Raw genomic sequence first — 20535 nt, forward strand, 5'->3', positions numbered from 1 at the left:
AAACTGACTGCTGGATGGGGTGCTTTATTCTGTTGGAGGCAGCATTTTCTCTCTGCTTTTCCCAGGAGGTGGAAAGCTGGCTTCTTTGCTCTCAGCTTGGCATCTCTTAGAGGCAGATTGTTGACTTAACAGCAGGACTCAGGAAGACATATATTTAAATTCTGCCTTAGGTGAATTCTGCGTAGTTTTGTGATCTTGGGCAAGTGACTTAACCATTTTGTTCCCTGGTTTCCTTATCTGTAAAATGAGGGAGTTCCTGATGGCCTGTAAGGGCCTTTTCAGCTCTGACTCTATGATTTTACAATCTCTGGCTACTTAGAATTCTCCAACAGCTCTGTCCGTGGTGTAAAGTCCCCAAAGACACATCCAGTTTTTAGTGCAACCAATCTTATTGCCAGTTTCGACTTAATCAGAGATAGATACTCATACTTGATTAAAAAGATAACTAGGTGTTAACACTTTGTTACCACATCAGTACTCCCTGTGACTGTATTCTTTGGGGAAAGGAAGGGAATGAGCATTTATAGAGCGCCTAATATGTGCCAGACACTGTCCTAAACACTTTACAAAAATGATCTCATTTGGCTTCGCCGCAGTAACCCTGTGAGGTAGGTGCTGTTATTATCCCCATTTTACATTTGAGGAAAGTGAAGCAGACAGAGGTTAAACGACTTGTCTAGGGTCACACAGCTAATAAATGTCTGAGGCTGGATTTGAACTCAGGATCTTAGAAACATAACTCACAAGAATTTGTAGACTTCTTTTTTTAAACTAGTGGTAAATGAAAACTTGTTTTCTCACTCCCAACCTCCAATAAATACTTTGTGCATTTAAATGTAGTTACACCTGCTGATTGCCTCTGTCCTTTCTGGAAGTAGCAGATCAAATTGCACATGATAGCTGCTGGGTAGTGCCATTCTGAAAGCTTTATTTGCTTGACTCCTATTGTGGTACCAGTGTGCCAAAGACTTCAAGTCAGAGACTGTAGGACCAAATCCAACTATTGTATCTTTTTCTATTATAACATAAGCTGTTTCAGAGAAAAACAGAGACAATGTTCAACAGCTAGCTTGAAATAGAAGAAAAAGTGAGAGGAACCCCTTTGTGCTTGTTCCTTCATCCTATCTAGGTTTATAGAATTGAATTGACCAGACATTCATCAAAGACTTGATCATATTCTCTGAGTGTTAGGGGGACACTGGAATTTTTAATGAACCTTTTGTAAATTGACCATTTCAAAGTTCTTTTTTATTTTAAAATAAAGAAAATGTTGATACAATGATTAAATTGACTTGTTTTGCAGCCTATCCAAGTTATTTCCAGTTCAATAGAAATTGTGAAGCCAGGAAAATTTCCCAGTGGCAAAACGGAAATTCCTTTTGAGTTTCCTCTGCATGTGAAGGGCAACAAAGTTTTGTATGAGACTTATCATGGTGTATTTGTCAACATTCAGGTGAGATTTTCTTTATTTTTAAATAGTTGATTCACAGTTTTTCTTCTGAAAAACAGTTGGGAAAATTAATTTAATACATCAATTGGTTCTATGTTTTCTTTCCCCTGTTTCTTAATGTATATAAAAAATTAATTTCTCATTTTATTGTTTAATTTCAAAATGTAGCTATTCACTGTTAATGTAAATATTTGAAGCTATACTACATACTTTTAAAAAGATTTCTTCTTCATTTCTGGCATCTGATTCCCTGTTGGTTTTTTCCTTTTGCCAACAACCAATTTTTTATCTCCTCTGATGCTCTGCGTTAGTTTTTTTTTGTTACTTTGGAACAGAGGCACCTGCGCTTTACATAATTTTCTCATGCTTAAACATGTGTGTTCTTGGGAGCTAAAGGTTACTGCTCTAATTTAAGTTTGTGCTCTTTATTGAGTAAATCTTAAAAATGAGTGACATGGAGGTATAATGAATGGTGGATTAACAGGAAGCAATACAGCAAGCTTCCCTTCACAACTCCTTAAAATAGATCTAGAAAAAGCACCAGGCTGAAGCTTGATGGAGAAATCCAGAAAAACAGTGAGTTATTTATCTAGTCCAGGTCAGCATAGAGAGACAGACTGAGAGGTCTGCAGACACTGGGCATGGGGTCTGGCTATGAGCACACTGCACATGGAAGACTCTAGAGGCCAGAGACAGTCTGTGCTACCAGTGTAAGAGGAGGTCCCAGATTCATATCAGGGCTGTACTTGCAGGGTACACAGACAGGGACTGAGTAGCAGTTTTAGCACTCACTACCCAGTTCTAAGTCACGGAGACAGTGTAGACTAAGAAGGGGACCTGTGCCTGAGGTGCTGTTCCTGGGTAGGGAGCTTAGGACAATTTACCTAGAAAGGAGCAAGTTCAGAAGTAAGCAGTGCCAGTGTGACTTGGATCCCTCCTGCCTTGCCCTCTAGGAGCAGAGCAGTGTCTCATTTCCAACTTCTGGCCTCATCTGAAGCCTGCTGAGGAATCAATAAGTAGTGCAGAAATTTCACATCAAAGGGGAATCTACGGTTCTGTCACTCCAAACACTCAGAGCTTCCCAGCTAGCTGATAGGGCCTGAGTCCAGCAGCATTTTGCTGTTTACTCAGATCCAAACCAATATCAGGAACTTACAAAGCTTGTTTAGACCAAGGAGTTCAATCATACTTTGCGGCTGGATCAGACAACTTTGGGAATGCAAAAAGCGCTCTGTGATCCAAAGGCTTGAAGGGCCTGAGCCCTTCTGAGAGCCTAGAGTAACACACTACTAAATATCCAAAGAAAGCAGCAGCAGGACCAGTCCAGACCTTCCCTTCAGAAGTGCTGCAGAGCCTAACCCCAGCATCAAATCGCAAGTCAGAAAGTAGGCTGAAAGAATAAGCAAACGGGCAGCTAGGTGGCACAGTGGATATAGCACCGGCCCTGGAGTCAGGAGGACCCAAGTTCAAATCTGGCTTCAGACACTTGACACTAGCTTTGTGACCCTGAGCAAGTCAGTTAACCTCAATTGCTTCACCAAAAACAAACAAACTAAAAAAAACAAGCCAGGCAGGGAGACCCAGTTTCAAAAAAAAAAAAAAAAGAATAAACAGACAAAAAAAAGAAAGAGCTATTATAGTAGCAGAGAAGCTCAAAACACAAACCCAGAAGAGAATGACTCCTAAACATCTACAAGCAAAGCCTCAGAAAACAACACGGCAAGAACTAGAATTCCTATAAGAAATGAAGCAGGAGTTTAAAAAAAAAATCTAAAAATGTTTTGAAAAATGCAATGAGAATGCTTGAGGAAAAGAAATGAGAGCTATGGAAAAAATATTTGGAAAAGGAATTAGCAGTTTGGCACAGGAGATAAAAACCTTTGTCCAAGCAATTAAGTCCTTGAACATTACAGTTGGATCAATAGAAGCCAATGATTCCCCGAGACATAATTTAAAAAAAAAAGTTTTATTTTTCCCCCCAGTCACATGTAAAGACTTTTTAACATTCATTTAAAAAATTTTGGATTCCAAATTTTCTTCCTCTCTCCCTCACCTCCCCCCTCCCTAAGATAGTAAGCAATTTGATATAGGTTATATATATATATAATCATGTAAAACATATTTCCATATTTGTCATGTAGTGAAAGAAGAAACAGACCAAAAGGAGAAAAAAAAAGAAAAAAAAAGGTGAAAAATAGTATGCTTTGATCTGCATTCAGCCTCCATCACTTCTTTCTTTGGATATGGATAGCATTTTTCGTTGTGAGTTGTGTTGGATCATTGTATTGCTGAGAATGGCTAAGCATGAGACATAAATATTAAAACAAAGTCAAAAATACTGAAAAAAATTGAAGAAAATGTAAAGATATCTCATAGCTAAAACCTAGAAAGCAAATTGAGGATAAAAAATTTGAGAATCATGGAATTACCCAAAACAGAAACAGAGCCTCACCATTATGTTTCAAGAAATCTTTAAAAGAATACTTCCCAGATCTCTTAGAACCATAGGGCAAATTGGAATTAGAAAGAATCTACCTTCACCTCCTGAATGAAACCCCAAAATGAAAACTCCCAGGAGCATCATTGTCTAAGTTAAGAGCTTCCAGGTCAAAGTAAAATTACTGCACGTAGCCAGAATGGAAGAAGTCAAGTACTGATGAATGACAGTCAGAACTAAAAAATCAAATCAAATACATATTTTACCAGCCACAACGATAAAGGAGCAGAGACCTTCTCAGCAAAACTGAATGCTATAGGGGAAAAATGAAATAGGGGAATTCTAATTATTCCTGATGAAAAGACCATAGCTGTGTAGAAACTCTGAAATTCAGACACAGGAGTTGAGAGACATAGTGACCAACTATCATTCCTGAGGACAAATGATGAATTGTACTACTCATCTATTGATAGAGGAGTGAAGGATAGAGTGCAAAATGAGACGTGTATTATTTTTGGACGTGGTCAGTGTGGAAACTTGTTCTCCTTGACTTTTATATAATTTATTAACTGGAATCAATTTCATGTTGTTATATTTAATGTTTATCTTGAATTATAAATAATTACGCCTTTCCCCAAAGTTAAACCTCTTTAATATCCAAAGAGGTGGACATCAGGGCAAAACTAAGATACTACCACACTGCCAAATGTCAAAAATAACAAAATTTGTGGGTGATTCTAAAAATTGGTGTGATATTTTTAGAAAATAATCTGGCATTATCTGATAAGTTATCTGAAAATAATCATGCCCTTTGACCCAGTCAGTGTTCCTCTTTGGGGAATGCATCTTAAGAGGATTGTCAAAAAATACCAACTGAAAACTGTCCAAGTATTTATAGCTGCTTATATATAATAGTAAAAAACTAGGAACAACAGTCTAATGGAAGGAAAATGTCTAAACAAAATGTGGTATATGTCATGATTATAGATTTAGAGCTAGAAGGAACCTTACAAGTCATCTAAGTCCATCTGTCTGCACTTTTCATCCTTCCCCTGCAGCCTTCTCACTCTGGAAGATTCCTTTACTCCTCAGGTCCTGTCTTCTAATTGTGAGTTTCTCCTGGTACCTCCATTTTGAGGAAGGGTCCAAGTCAGCTATATCTGTTTCTTCACTATTCTAGCTTTTCTCCTGACTCTAGACTTCTCCATCTCCCCCTCAGAGAATGCTTTTCACTTTCCCAAGGTGATGTAGGTAGTGACAGAGCTGAGATTTAAACCCAGGTCCTTTGATTCCAAATCCAACACTCTTTACACAGTACCATGAAGTTTAATGAGATATAATTCTTTTGAAAATAATTAACATGAAGAATATGAAGAAATATAGAGGGCTTTTTTTATCAAATAACGTGAAGGAAAGAGAGCTGAATTAGCAGAAAAATATCTAAATTGACTTCTGATATATTTAAAACAAAATGGACAAAGAAGGTAGAAAGAACGTGGGCTAAACAAATAATAAATTATTGTAGTTATATATTGGGATTCTGTTAAATGTGTTTAAATTATTTTGTTAGTAGATGTAAAACTATTAAGGAAAAAACAAACTTACAAAAATTTGTATAAAATTTCAAATAAAAATTGCCATAAACAGGCATAGTGAAATTGAAAATAAATTTTACTGAAGCAACATTTTTCTTCCAATTTTGTTTCCTACAGTATACCCTCCGGTGTGACCTGAGACGCTCTCTTTTGGCCAAGGACTTGACAAAGATATGTGAATTCATCATTCATTCTACTGTAAGATATGATCTGGGTAGTATCTCCATTTTAATATTTGAAGGTAGAAACTTTCTTATTATAGTCATTCAGTTCAATACTTTTTAAAGTATTCACTCTGTGGGAAGCATCATGGTGTCGTGAATAAAAAAAGACCAGAAAAGATACTGACCTGCATTGTTAGAATTTCCTCATGATGAATTCCTGATGAATTCATGGAGCTGGTTCTTGTCCGCTGTATTTAAGACACAAGTACTTAAGTATTTAAGGCATGGGGATATTTGAATACTTCTGCCTCTATCCTACAGTAGGACATTAGAGTTAGGACTTTGTGATGGAAGTGCTAAAGATATAAGGAAAAAGAAATAAAAATACTGTCCCCAAGGAGCTTATATCTTACTGGGTTAGAGGGGCTACATGTCATGTTTTATAGTAATGAAAGATGCATCTATAATCTACTTTGTATATGCCAAGCTGAGACACTCAGAGACTGATATGACCCTTGCCCTTCTTGCATTGATTCTAGAATATATTTATGGTTAGATCAGTCAATTCCACCACCACTTTTAAGTGCCTATTTGTGCAGGTTGCCATGCTGGATATTCAGGTTACAAACAATACAAAAAAGTCCCTGTCCTCAAGGAGCTTATCTTCTGCCTAGACTAGCTCGTAGAACACTTGGGGCTGTTCTTAATATTAGGGAGTGTTAGCACGGATTGCTGTACTATCAGGTTCAACTCAGACACTCCCCAAAACTAGGACTGATAAGAAAGGAAATCAAGAGAAGTTGTTTATACAACACTAGATTTCATTTGTATGTAAGTTTATAGCCAATTTATCTCTCCTAGGTCGTCTTTTGCATTGCAAAGCTACAATATTTTCTAGTATAGCTTGATTTTTCTTACATTATAAAAGAAATAAAAAATACCAGTATAACATCTCTCTCACTACAGGTGATAGGGCCTTGTCAATCAGCAGCCACTCATAAAATAAGATTTTGAGGGGCATTCAGCAGTCATTTTGGAGAAGGGTGTTTTAAAGATTTTTCAGTCTTCTCAAGTTTTGTATTTAAATGGAAACATGCCGGGGGCAGCTAGGTGGTGCAGTGGATAAAGCACCGGCCCTAAAGTCAGGAGGAACTGAGTTCAAATCCGGCCTCAGACCAGACACTTGACACTTACTAGCTGTGTGACCCTGGGCAAGTCACTTAACCCCAATTGCCTAAAAAGCAGGGAAAAAAAAATGGAAACATGCCTTGAAGTATTTGACAGGTGCTGCCTGTAGGGAAGAGGAGAATGTGTGGGAGGAAAGAAGAATAGGCTGGAAAAAAATGGATGAAAATAAAGATGAACAGCAACCACTTTTTAGTTTTGCCTGGGGGTAGCAAATTCCTCATTTGCAGCCAGATTCATAAACTTCAAATTCAGTTCTTGCCAAACTTTACTTCTCCTGGCCCAGATTTTTTTTTTTTTTGGCTATGCAGTGGGGTTAAGTGACTTGCCCAGGGTCACACAGCTAGTAAGTATCAAGTGTCTGAGTCCGGATCTGAACTCAGGTCCTCCTGACTCTAGGGCCAGTGCTCTATCCAATGCGCCACCTAGCTGCCCCCCCTTGCCCAGATTTTATGCAAAAAAACTGTGGTTCAAGGAGTTAGATTCCTGAGGAAAGTTAGTATTGAGTTTGAATCTGCGTGCCTCATATGAGACAGCTTGAGGACACAATGGCAAGAAGCAGAACCACTGAAAATTTGACATTTTTAGGTCATGTGAAAAATTCATTACCTCTAAATACTATTAGCATATAAGTGGCGAACTATACATGTAGATGATGAAACATCGTTGCAAAGAAAAACAATTTTTTCATAGAGATAGTATGTTATTCTAGAATAACATCTGGAATCATCTTGTTAGTTTAATGAAAGCCACTTTAATGATGGAAGGTTAAAAAAAAACTCAAGTAGGAGTGAGTGAAACGGGTAGATGAATGGAAAGAAGTATCTAAAAGAGTCAGTCATCCAGTAGACACTAACTTCTTGCTTTCTTTTGCTAGATCGTCAACTATGTCATGTACTCTGATTATAGGTGTTAACGCAAGGTTCTGTCCTGAGCTGCCATTGCTTGTTTTTCTATGTTCTCTCGGTAACCTCCATTCTACTTATGCTACTCACAAAGATGATCATACCCTTGATCTTAACATTCCCAAGCCCCCTTATCTGACCCTATTCTATTGGCTTTTCACCTTTCCCTCTGCCTTCTCTTACTAAATCTTGTTTTTTATCCTCACTATGACATCCACTCCTTTGACTCCTTAGTTCCCTTCCAGGCCAACTCCCTTGCAGCAGCCACTCTTTCTTTTTTTTCTTATCTTCATCCTTGGTGAACCTCCACAGAAGAAAGGGGGACAGGCCCTCAGAGTATTCTTCTAAAGCAAAAATTTTGTATTTCTTTTCTCCCTACCCTAGGAATGTTATGAGATCACAATTTTTCCTGATTTGTGATTGTGCAGGAAATTTCATCGTCTTTACTGTAGCCGTTATGTTCCTGGTGCCAATCCTACTAGAGAATCACCTTTTTTTTTTTATTGAAAGATCCACTGTGAATTGTAAAAATTTGGCAGCGCTCACCACATGGACCTGATCATTTAGTCCCAGGACTAGGTCATTCCTAGGACCCTCCCAGATTCAGTCACACTTTCAGGGAACTGTTAAAATTGTTTTATTTTTGTTATGTTTCTATTTTAGTTTATCTCTTCCTTTTTTTAGTGTTGTCTGTATGAAGTTTCTTGAACACCTGAAGTCAGAATTGAGGGATAACAGCCCTAAAATCAGTTAAGTAGTGGTTTGTTGTTGTTGTTAAGACCTTTTCACTTGTGGTCAATTCTTCATGACCCCATTTATAGTTTTCTTGACAAAGATACTGGAATGCTTTGTCATTCCTTCTCCAGCTCATTTTAAATATGAGGAAACTGAGGCAAACAGGGTTAAGTGCCTTGCTCGGGGTCACATAGCTCCTACGTGTCTGAGTCCAGATTTAAATTCAGGAAGATGAATCTTTCTGACTCCAAGCCTAGAACTCTATCCACTGCGCCACCTCACTGCCCATAGGTAGTGGAAGGTCCTTTAAACTAGTGGTGTCAAGCTCAAATAGAAACAGATAGTTGTGGGTTGCATATAGACTTAGAAAACCATAAACTAACATTATCTATATTCTATTGTATTTTTACTAATTTTTAAAAAATGTTTCCCAGTTACTTTTTTTGGGGGGGGGGGGCTAGGCAATGGGGTTAAGTGACTTGCCCAGGGTCACACAGCTAGTAAGTGTTATATGTCTGAGGCCAGATTTGAACTCAGGTCCTCCTGAATCCAGGACCGGTGGCTTTATCCTCTACGCCACCTAGCTTGCCCCCAAAATTGACCAACAACTTTTTTTTGGGGGGGGTGAGGCAGTTGGGATTAAGTGAGTGTTATGTGTTTGAGGCTGGATTTGAACTCAGGTCTTCCTGACTTCAGGGCCAGTGCTCTATCCACTACACCACCTAGCTGCCCCTTCCCAGTTACCTTTTAATCTGGTTCAGGCTCATTCAAGAGTTTGGGGGGCCATGAGTTTGACACCTCTGCTTTAGAAGACCTTGAAAAGCTTTCCACCAATGGGTGGAGCTTCCTGAGTAACCATTTCCTGTCAATACTCATACCGAGTGCAGTTTATAGAGCTCTGGCCTTGAAGTCAGGAGGATATGAGTTCAAATCCAGTCTCAGACACATGACACTTACTAGCTGTGTGACCCTGGGCAAGTCACTTAACCCTGATTGCCTCACCAAAAAGCAAAAAGAAAAAAAAATAATCATACCGAATGTCCTTGCTCTAACTCAAGCTGTGAAGCCTAATAGAACACAAGCCTAACCTGCCTGGGGCAAATGAAGGAGGAGTTAGGAAATCATTCCTAACACACTTTACCCCCTAGTCTAAATGTTAGGGTGAGCTGCAGTTCATAGTTCCATAATGGGAGGTTGAAGAGAGAATATGTCCTCAGAAATAAGGAGTTTGTCAAGGAAGAGGTGGAGGATTATGAGGTGGTCAGAGAGGAGGGGATGAACTGAAATGGCTGAAGCTTTTCTGAAATTTAGTAATACAGCAGAGGTGGTCACAAGTCAGAGATCATAAGTCAGTTTCTTTTGTTAAAAATGTTGTTCAATGCCCAACATGTTTATTGATTCCTAATTGTACTTTTTTTTTTATTCTCTGAGTACTGGAGTTTTTTTTTTAGTTTAATTTTTAAATTCTGAACTTTAACACCAAAAAAAAGAGCCTTTCTGTATACACATCTAAACTTAAACACCAAAAAATAAATTTCTATATATAGCAGAACAGATTTTATGTGAAACTATGAATCTATTTCATACTAGCTTGCTTTTTTAAAAAGCACACAAGTTCTACACATAATTTCAAAATTTAAAAAGCATATGATAAATTCTATACACAATTTCAAAATTGTTTTTCTTTCAGAACTTTCTTTTCTTCACAAACAGCAAATTGCACATGCTACTTTCAAAACTGTCCTCTTTACTTTTGAACTTCCTCTCTTCTGGGTGGTTGAAAATATATTGCAATGTCCCTCTTTTGAGGGAAATCACTGTTGATAACATCACTTTCCCTGACCCTACCCCTCTTATTAACCAAGAGAACGAAAGGGGAGGAAAAATCCCTTATAACAAATGAGCATCATCAAGCAAAACAGATCCATACAGCGGCCATAATGTCCTAAATTGTATGCCTCTTTTTCCACCTAGTGTGCATATCCCCTCTCTCTCAGGAGGTGGGCAACTTGCCTTATCATAGATCCTCCAGAAACATGATTGGTTAATGCTTTGATCAGAGTTCTTAAATCTTTTTATGTCTTTACAGTGTTCTCCTTGAATAAATTATTTTCCTGGTTCTGCTCACTTCACTGTGCTTCAGTTCATGCTAACTAGGATTCTCTGAAATAGTCTTTAATCATTTCTTATGGCACAATAATAATCCCTTACATGTATATATCACAATTTGTTCGCCCATTCCCCTGTTGTTCAAGAGCCAATCTAAAGCATACTCTTAGTTCTTTCTCTTCCCTCACCCTCCTGTCCTCTTCTCTGTTCCCCTTTCAGGATCAGGAAGTTTGTTTTGCTTGTGACTATTCTCTTACTGTATCATCTATCCTTTCCACATGATCTCTTGTTTTCCTGTTCTGTTTGATGTATTTCCACATGAGATTTTGTTTGTGTGTGTGTGTGTGTGTGTGTGTGTGTGTGTGTGAGAGAGAGAGAGAGAGAGAGAGAGAGAAAGAAAGAAATCCTCCTTTATCTGTTTTTGGTAAGAATGAGGTTTATCTAATGCCTGTTTTCTCTATCCCATTCTCTGTAGAGGTTTATCTAATGCCTACTCACTCCAATTATAAAAAAATAGCAAATTATACTCTTTTTTTTCTATACTAGTGTATTCCCGTTTTTACCCAAACTTTTCTTTTCCATCTTTAAACCCCCTCCTGCCCAAATAGGAACAGTCAGTCACCAGGACCTATATTTTTCTTACTTAACTCCCTCAGTAATACCCTTTGAAGTCATTATGGTTCTGAAAGGACACTTGTTTTTTTTCCTCCTTCTATTAGAATGTTCTACATCATCATATAGCCCCTTCCAGTTGCTCAAATAGATTTACCTTTTCTAGGTTTCTCTGGAGCATCTGTATTTTAGAGGTCCACTTAGCTCTGTTCTTTACACCAGAAATTCTTGAAAGTTCTCTATACCAATAAAAGTCCACTTTTTCCCCCTTATAGGATTATAATCTGTTTCTCAGACTAAGTTATTCTGGTATCCTTTTGAAAACGTGTATTCTAAGATCTTTATTAATAATAGAAGCCTGCTAGGTATTGTGTAATCCTGACTGTTTATTATTACATGAATTATTTCTTTCTGAGTGCCTAGAGTATTTTTTTCTTTGAAGTGAGAGCTAAGGATTTTCTTTCTGATATTCCCAGAACTTTTTCTTGTAGAGTTTCTTTTAGGAGATGATTAATAGATTCTATCTTCACTTTGTCTTCTGGTTCTAGGCATATTTCATTGATGATTTCTTGACACGTAGTGTTTTGGCTTTTTAAAACTTTAAAAATCAAAGTTTTTAGGGTGTTAGTTGATTCTTAAAAATCTCTCTTTGACCTGTTTTCCAGATCATTTGTATTTGACACCAAATAACTTATATTTTCTTCCATTTTTTCCCAGTATTTTCATTTTGTTCTAATTTTTTTTGCTGTTTCATGGTGCCTCTGATTTCTTTTTAGTCTATTCTAGTTTTCAGGGACTCCATTTCAAGGGTAAGATTTCCTATTCTCTTTTCTAAATTATTTATTTTTCTAATTCTTTCCTCCATAGCATTTTATTTTTAAAAATCTCTTCATTTCTTCTAGATATTCATGTTGTCCTTGAAAATCCATTTTTTCTTTGAGTCTCTGCCTACCGTTGTTAGTTATTCTCTCCTTTATAGAGATCTCTAAATTTGTGATAAGTTTTAATACTGATTAGTATTTTCTTTGAAATCAAAGAACTCATCTCTGCATCTTTAGTTCCTGAATTATGGCTTTGTACCAAGGCCAGGATATACCTACTGCTGAGATTTGGAGTGAGGTGCTTTTGGTCCTAAATTTAGTGTCCCCAAGATCTTTGAGGTCCATGTATCTTTAGGGACTTTCTGCCTTTCAGCACTGAGCATCAGATGCCAAAGATCCCCTGGCTTGGCGTGGCTTGGTCTGAGAGCTGCTGCGCAGCACTGCTTGCTATCCATTGACCTGTTACTTCTACCCTGAGATTTTTTTCAGGAGGATCTGTGCACTTTGATGTGTTCACTTTTTTCTGTTTCTGGACACAGCACTACAGGCTACTTGGTGTTTCCAGTCTTACCAGGAGACTCCCCTGTGCTGCAGCTACTTTTTCTGGCACTCTTATTGAATTTAAGCTGACTCTTCTCATTCTTAGGTCTGTTGTGAACTGCAGGGTTTTGCTGGAGTGTTTCTCAGCGCTTCTCCCAACTCTTATTTTAAAAAAAGCATTCTGAGCATATGGGTATTATGAGACTTTTTTCTTTTTATGTCAAGCTGAAATTTTTTCCTCCGTATTTCCCAATCATTTGTTCCTAGTTTTGCCCAATATGACCATGCACATCAAAGTCTAAACCTTCTTCCATATAACTGCCCTTTAAATGCTTGAAGATAACTTTTATGTCCTACCTGTGTACTACACATAAAACTTCTTTTCTCTAGGCTTCCATTTCCTTCAACTGATCTTTATGTTAACGTGATTGTTATGCATTCACCAGTCTGGTTTCCTCTAGCTTCTTAGTGTTCTTCCTAAGATGTGGCAGCAAAACCAAACACAGATAAACCCCTATGTGGTCTGATTAGGCCAGAGTATGGTAAAACTGCCAGCTTGCCTCCTTCCTAATGCCACATACCTTTTTAAGATTGTGTTAGATTTTGGCTGCATATTGCACTATTAACTCAAGTTGAGCTTATCATCCATTAAAATTTCATATCCCATTCACACTGCTAACTAGCCATATCTCCCCTATCTAGTACATGTGAAGCTGATTTTACTTCACAAAGTTAAACCAAATATAAAACTGAACCCACATGTAAAAATTTATATTTATCCTTTTTAAATTTCATCTTATTAAATTCAACTCAATTCAGCCTGTCAAGATAATAACAATAATAACTAGCATATCTATTTATCTATGTATATCTAAATAGATAGATAGATATGGTGCTTTAAGGTTTGCAAAGCAGCAAAGTAGATAGAACACCATGCCTGGAGTCAGGAAACCTGAGTTCAAATCCAGCTTCAGACACTAATTGACTGTATGACCCTGGACAAGTCATTTACCTTCTGTTTGCATCAGTTTCATCATCTGTAAAATAGGGATAATTAATAGCACCCATCTCAAAGTTTTATTGTAAGGATTAAATGAGATAGTAATTATAAAGTGCTTAGGACAATGCCTGGCGCATAAGAGGAGTTATGTAAATGTTAGCTACTATTATGACTGTTATCATCAGCATCATCATCATTATCTCATTTTTTCTCCACAACAACCCTAGATGGTGGGTACTGTTATCCCCATTTTACAGATGAGAAACTTGAGGCAAACAGAGATTAACTAAGTGACTTGCCCAGAGTAACAAAACTAGTAAGTGTGTGAGGCTGAATTTGAATTGTGGTCTTTCTTGCTTCTCATTGCAGTGGTCATCTACTGCCAGTTAGTTAATAAACATTTACTAAGCACCTGCTGTGTGCTAGGCAGTGTACTAAATGCTGAGAATAGAAAAAGAGGCAAAATATAGTCTTTGCTTTCAAGGAGCTTACAATCTAATGAAAAAGAGAATGAGCAAACAAATATATATGAACAAGCTAGATGTAGGAAAAATAGGAAATAATTAAAAGAGGGAAGGCACTAGAATTAAGAGGGGTTGGGAAAGGCTTCCTGGAAAAGATGAGATTTTAGTTGGGACTTAAAGGAAGTTAGGGAAGCCAGGAGGCAGAGATGAGAAAGGAGAGCATTCCAGGTGTGGAGAAGAGACAGAGAAAATGCCAGGAACTGAGAGATGAAGTGTCTTATTCAGGGAGGTCAGTGTCAGCGAATTGAAGAGTTTGTGGTGGGGAGTAAGCTATAAGAAGACTGGAAAGATAGGAGGGGGTTAAGTTATGAAAGCTTTGAATGCCAAATAGATGGTTTTGTATTTGCTACTGGAGATGATAGAGTTTATTGAGTAGGGGAAGTATCATGGTTGGACCTGCACTGAATGGAAAATGGATTGAAGGGGGGAAAGACCCTTGACCCAGTAGCAGACTGTTGGAATAGTCCAAGCATGAGATTGAGGGCCTTTCACCATGGTGGTGAAAATATCAGAGGAGAAATGGGAGTGAATTCCAGAAATGTTGCAAAGGTGAAATTGACACACCTTGGCAACAGAGTTGATATGTCAGGGTGAGAGATAGTGAGGAGTCCAGGATGACATCTTGGTCAAAATCTGCAAATCTATTATGTACAACTTGCTATTCATTTTAAATATATAATAAAGTTAACATGTAAATTTCTTTTTTTTTCTCTTTCTCTTCCCCCCACCCTACCATGGAGATGGCTTATTATTAGACACAAATATTTATATATATGTACAATCACGGTATACATATTGCTATTTATCACTTCTTTCTCTGGATGGAGATAGTGTCTTCCTTCATATCTCCTTAGTAGTTAATTTGGGTATTTATAGTAGACTTGAGAATTCCTCGGACAGCAAGGAGATCAAGTCAGTCAATACTTAAAAAAATTAATTCAGACTCTTCATTGGAAAAGACCCTGATGCTGGGAAAGATTGAAGGCAGAAGAAGAGGATGGCAGAGGATGAGATGGATAGATAGTGTCATGGAAGGAATGAACATGAGTTTGGACAGATTTCAGTAGATAGTAGAGGAGAGAAGGGCTGGAATGCTGTTATGGTCTATGGGGTCGTGAAGAATCGGACACGTCTAAATGACTGAACAATCAAAGGGGATTTCCGAGTTCTGTACATGGAGGTGGTGTATTTGTGAGGGATGGCAGGATCCAGGATATGACCAGCTTTGTCCATGACTGAAGTGCTGTAGAGTAGAAGATCATGGGAAATGAGTTGGTTGAGAAACTGGGGATTAAGGTGTTTGAGGGAGTATCAGTATGTATGTGGAAGTCCCCTGTATGAGGCCAGCAATTGAGGAGAAGAGAAAGATTTTGTGCTAGGGCCTGAACTCCTTGAGAAGGGAGAGGAACGTCTTGGAGGTACGTAGAAAACAGCTACCAGGATTTTGATTGGTTGGATTGCGTGAACCCAAAGGAGAGAAGGGGTTACTGAGTGATGGTTGTAAGGGAGGAACCTGGATATCATAGGGGTAGCAATTATGAGAAAACTTCTTGCACCACTCTTTGGATCTGAGTGGATTTCTGGTCAGCATAACCTGAGCCCGTGGTTTAGGGTCTCTAAATAGCAGGTAGAGATGGTCCAGTTTCCCAGCCATGCAGGGCTAGGTTTAAACAATGCAATAAGGTTTTCTACCAATTTCCACAGTTGAATAAAGTTATCTCATAAGACAGAATTTGGACAAGACCCATAATTGATTAGAAAGGGAACTGAGCTAGCTCCAGAACTGAGTCACAAGATAGAGTCAGTGAGGTTCTCTCAATTCCCATAAATTAACTACTTGCTGTCCTAATCACCTCAATTCCCTCAGAATAGATGAAATAGAAGCCAAGTCGTATTATGAACAATTTAATAAGATAAGAAATATTAAAATAATAAAACTATGTGTGTGTTGTTTACACAGCTTGGATAACAAACCCTTATGTAAGAAATTGATACAAATTTTTTTTTCCATTCTATTATTTCCCATCTTTACTTAAAAGAATTAATTTGTTCAGAAACAGTTCTGTTTCATGTAAACAAAATTGTCTATTTTATCTTTTGTAATTGTCCCTATTCCTTTTCTTTTTGGCTAAGAATATATTTCCTAACTATGGCTATGAAAGTTACTTGAGCTATTTTTCTTCTAATTATAATTATACACTGCACTTGGGTTTTATGTGCAAACTCAGATTTGGAAGCTCTAATTGGTAGTTTGGGCACAGTTATTGCGAATATAATTGTAAAGGTGAGATTTCTTTTAAAAAATAGGTTTAGATTTGTGTATATGCGACTTTAAGGAATAAATTCAAAATAGATACATTCACAATAATATTAAGATTATTTGTAGAGTTTGTATTTATAGAAAGAAGACTACTACTTACAGAATTCTTTATGTCTTAAACTAACATTGGCTTTTACTTTCCAATTTTAGCCTCAGAAGGGCAAATCAACTCCAAGTCCTGTGGATTTTACAATCACACCTGAAACCTTGCAGAATGTTAAAGAAGTAAGTGGTTTTTTAATTACATTGCTATGAATTTGACTAACTGAAATGTCTTCCTTTGTGTGCCATATCAAGGTATCAGAAAAAATTAATTCTATTTCTTTATGACAGTGATTTCAGTAATTGTTCGATACTACAAACTATGAAGTTGAAAATTGATTTTTAATACTATTTTGTCAAGACTTGATCGTGCTAGATTTAATATTCCCTCTTGCTTTTTCTTACCTTTGCAAGTTTACTCAGGTAACCTCAAGTCATTTGGGTCACAATTCTGTTCTTGTGACTTGTATCTGATTTGTACCTCCACCTTTGTCTCATGATTTGTATCTCTACCCTTGACTTTTTACTTGTGCTCCTCTCTTGTAACTTCACCTCTCACCCACATTCTGGAGAAACTTACTTAACCTAAATGTCTACCTGATTCAGTCAGAGTAGTTATAGCCACACCCAGATTCTTCAAATCACATGTCTTGTTTATGGTTAAGGAGGTTTCAGAAGAGAAGTTCCAAATGATATAATGTCAAGCCAACGTCAGAGGTTTTGACTTTCTAGCCAGTCATAAGAAGTCACACCTGTGTTACTTAAGTTTTTGCTGTCTTCTTGTTGAACAGCCCTCACTAGGGGTCTTTGACTGCTGAGGACTCATTGACCCAATTTATTGGCTACTACTAGCCTAGCTAATGGGGTGGCTAGATGGTACAGTGAATAACTGGGCCTGGAGTCAGAAGACTTATCTTGGTGAGTTCAAATCTGGCCTCATAAACTTATTAGCTGTGTGACCTTGGGCAAGTCACTTAAACCCTGTTTGCCCCAGTTTCCTCATCTGTAAAATGAGCTAGAAAAGGAAATGGCAAATCACTCCAGTATCTTTGCCAAGAAAACCCCAAATGGGGTCTCTACTGAACAACAGCAATGCAACAAAAAACATAGTTAAGCAGTATAAAACAGTCCACAGCTAGGTGGCACAGTGGATTAGAGGGCCCATCATGGGATTAGGAGGACCTGAATTCAAGTCCAGTCTCAGATACTCAGATACTGTGTGACCCTGGGCAGGTCAGTTAACCTTGTTTACCTTAGTTCCTCATCTGTAAAATGAGCTGAAGAAGGAAGTGGCAAACCACTCCAATTTCTTTTCCAGGAAAACCTCAGAATGGCTGAAAACCAATTAAACAACAACAGAAAGCCTAGCTAATAAATTGATCATGCTCGGATCTTTGCTTCCTCAGTCTACCTTTATTTCCATCGTGATGGAAATAAAGTGGCTTATATTGATTATAATGAATGAATGGATAGCTGTTACATTTTGCTTTTGGAACTGTTCTCCTCAATGATGATTTTCATTGTGTTGTCAGTCTAGTTTTGGAAAACAAGGCAGTCAGGGGAAAAGGATCCATATGTACAAAAATATTTATAGCCGCTCTTTTTGTGCAGGCCAAGAATTGGAAATTGAGGGGATGCCCATCAGTTGGGGAATGACTGAACAAGTTGTGGTATATGAATGTAATGGAATACTATTGTTCCATAAGAAATGATGAGCAGGTGGATTTCAGAAAAACCTGCAAAGACTTACATGAATTGATGCAGAGTGAAATGAACAGAACTGGGAGAATATTGTACACAGTAACAGCAACATTGTGCAATGACCAGCTTTGATAGACTTAGCTCTTTTCAGCAGTGGAATGATCTAACACAATTCCAAAAGACTCATGATGGAAAATGCTATACATATCCAGAGAAAGAACTATGGAGTCTGAATGCAGATCAAAGCATACTATTTTCTGTCTCTCTTTTTTCCCCTTTCTCATGGTTTTTCCCTTTTGTCCTGATTCTTCTTTCATAACATGACTAATGTGGAAATATTAATAATATTAAATATTAATGTGGAAATATTTAATATGATTGTACATGTATAGCCTATATCAGATTGCATGCTGTCTTGGGGAGGGAGGGAGAAAAATTTAGAATGCAAAATCTTATAAAAGTGAATCTTGAAAACTATCAATAAATAAATAAATAAATAAATATTTAAATTAAAAAAAAAGAAAAAGAAAACAAGGCAGGCAGAAAAAATGGAAGCCAGAAAGTTATTTTAAGTGCATTTCATGCACTGGATATATTCTTCAAAAGAGCCTGATCTTATCTCCTAGAATTGTCAGTGATTTCCTCATAGCTAAAAACTGATCAAATACCAGTTTAAAGCTTTAGCAAATCATCTTTACAGAAGTACAAAGACCTCATATAACCAAATAATTGTGAATTAAAGATATTGAAACTATAAACTCTCCATTTCGCAAGATGCAACAGAATTATGCAAGATCCTCAAAAAAATCTGTCTTCCAGAAAAATGTTGATCTTTATTTTCTGAAAAAGTTTTCCTTTTATTATTATAAATTGTTAGATTCTGATAGTAGAATATGTAGTAATCACAAGAATTTAGTTTTAACTGAGTTGTCAGTAACTTTTGTTAATATGTTAAAATAAATTTTTATTGCTATCTTTTTTTAAAATCACCTGAATTTTTTTTTGATCACCTGAATTTCTCCCAGTGTCTTTTCCCTCTCTGCAAGAGCCGTTCAGTATAACAAAGAATATTTTCTAAATTAAAAAAAGAGAGGCAAAGAAAATAATTTGCAAAATTAATCTATATCTCAAAAGTATGTAAAATTATGTGCAAATTTCCAGACTCATGAACCCACTACCTCTGTAATGGGAGTGGAGTGGTATAGGCTGTCGTTTCTTATCTCTTCTCTGAGTGCATGCTTATTTTCTATAATTTCACAGCATCCAGTTTGATTTTTTTGTGGTTATTTACATTATTACATATTATAGTAGTACATATTGTACATTATTGTATGTGGATTGTTTTCTTGGCTCTGTTTCATTTAGCATCAAATCTTTCTTTACTTCTCTATATTCACCACATTCATAATTTCTTGCAACACAATAATATTCCATTATATTGATTTTACTCATTTCCCATTCATTGAGCATTGACTTTATTTGTAGTTCCTTGATGCCAAAAAAATTGCTGCTATAAATATTTTTATGTACGTGGGGATTTTCTTCTTATCTATGACCTTCTTAGGCTATATGCCCAGTTACTGGTTCAAGGGATCTGGGCATTTTAACGACTACATTTGGATAATTTTTTATTGCTTTACAAAATATATTACCATCTTCCTACAATCCCTTCAACGTTAAATATTCCCATATTTTGTCGTCTTTGCCAGTTTGATGAGTGTGAAGTGAAACCTCAGGGGTCTTTTGATTTCTATATTGTATAAGATGTTGGTCTAAACTGCTTTCCAATTTACCTAGCATTTTTTTTTATCAAATAGGCAGTACTTTCCTTAATAATTCATGTTTTCCAGTTTATCTAACACTGTTATTGAATTCTCTTGTTTCTAGTCTGTTCCATTGATCTATGAAATAGTTAGACTCTTACTTTATAATAAAATTTGAAGTCTTGAAAAGCTAATCACTTTTTTTCCTACTGCTTTTTCATTGTTCCCCTTAAAATTCTAAATCTTTCATTTCTCCAAATGCATTTTGTTATTATATTAAGTTTGGTAAAGCATCCCATTGATACTTTATAATACTATACTCCTTCAGTTTTTATAGAATTAAAATTGTAAATTAATAACTTTGGCAGTATAGTCTAGCCACGAGCATGAGCACTTGGTATTCCTTCAAGGAGCACTTTGCAATTGAACTGTACAGGCATTTTGTGTACTTTGGTAGATTAACCTACAATATTTTATGTGTTTTGTAGTAATTTGGAATGAGATTTGCCTTTCTATTATTACCTTGGATTTTGTTGTATAGGAATGTTTTGTTAAATAGATATAGAAATGTTGATTTTTGTGAGTTTGTTTTGTAGTCTGCAAATTTTCTGAAGCTGTGGTTTCAGTTAGTA

General features: G+C 36.9%; 1 protein-coding gene across 2 annotated transcripts in view; it reads left to right on the forward strand.

Annotated features, from left to right (window-relative positions):
- VPS26C (VPS26 endosomal protein sorting factor C) overlaps positions 1-20535 on the forward strand; it is a 52687-nt gene that overhangs the window by 17057 nt on the left and 15095 nt on the right. For both annotated transcript variants that reach the window (XM_027875451.1, XM_027875452.1), the window contains 3 exons: positions 1304-1453; positions 5600-5680; positions 16548-16622. In XM_027875451.1, the coding sequence (XP_027731252.1) occupies positions 1304-1453; positions 5600-5680; positions 16548-16622 (306 nt within the window). The remainder of the gene's footprint in view (positions 1-1303; positions 1454-5599; positions 5681-16547; positions 16623-20535) is intronic.

The sequence above is a fragment of the Vombatus ursinus genome, unplaced genomic scaffold (genome assembly GCF_900497805.2).
Source record: "Vombatus ursinus unplaced genomic scaffold, bare-nosed wombat genome assembly UNPS02014809.1, whole genome shotgun sequence".
In the NCBI taxonomy this organism is placed as follows: domain Eukaryota; kingdom Metazoa; phylum Chordata; class Mammalia; order Diprotodontia; family Vombatidae; genus Vombatus; species Vombatus ursinus.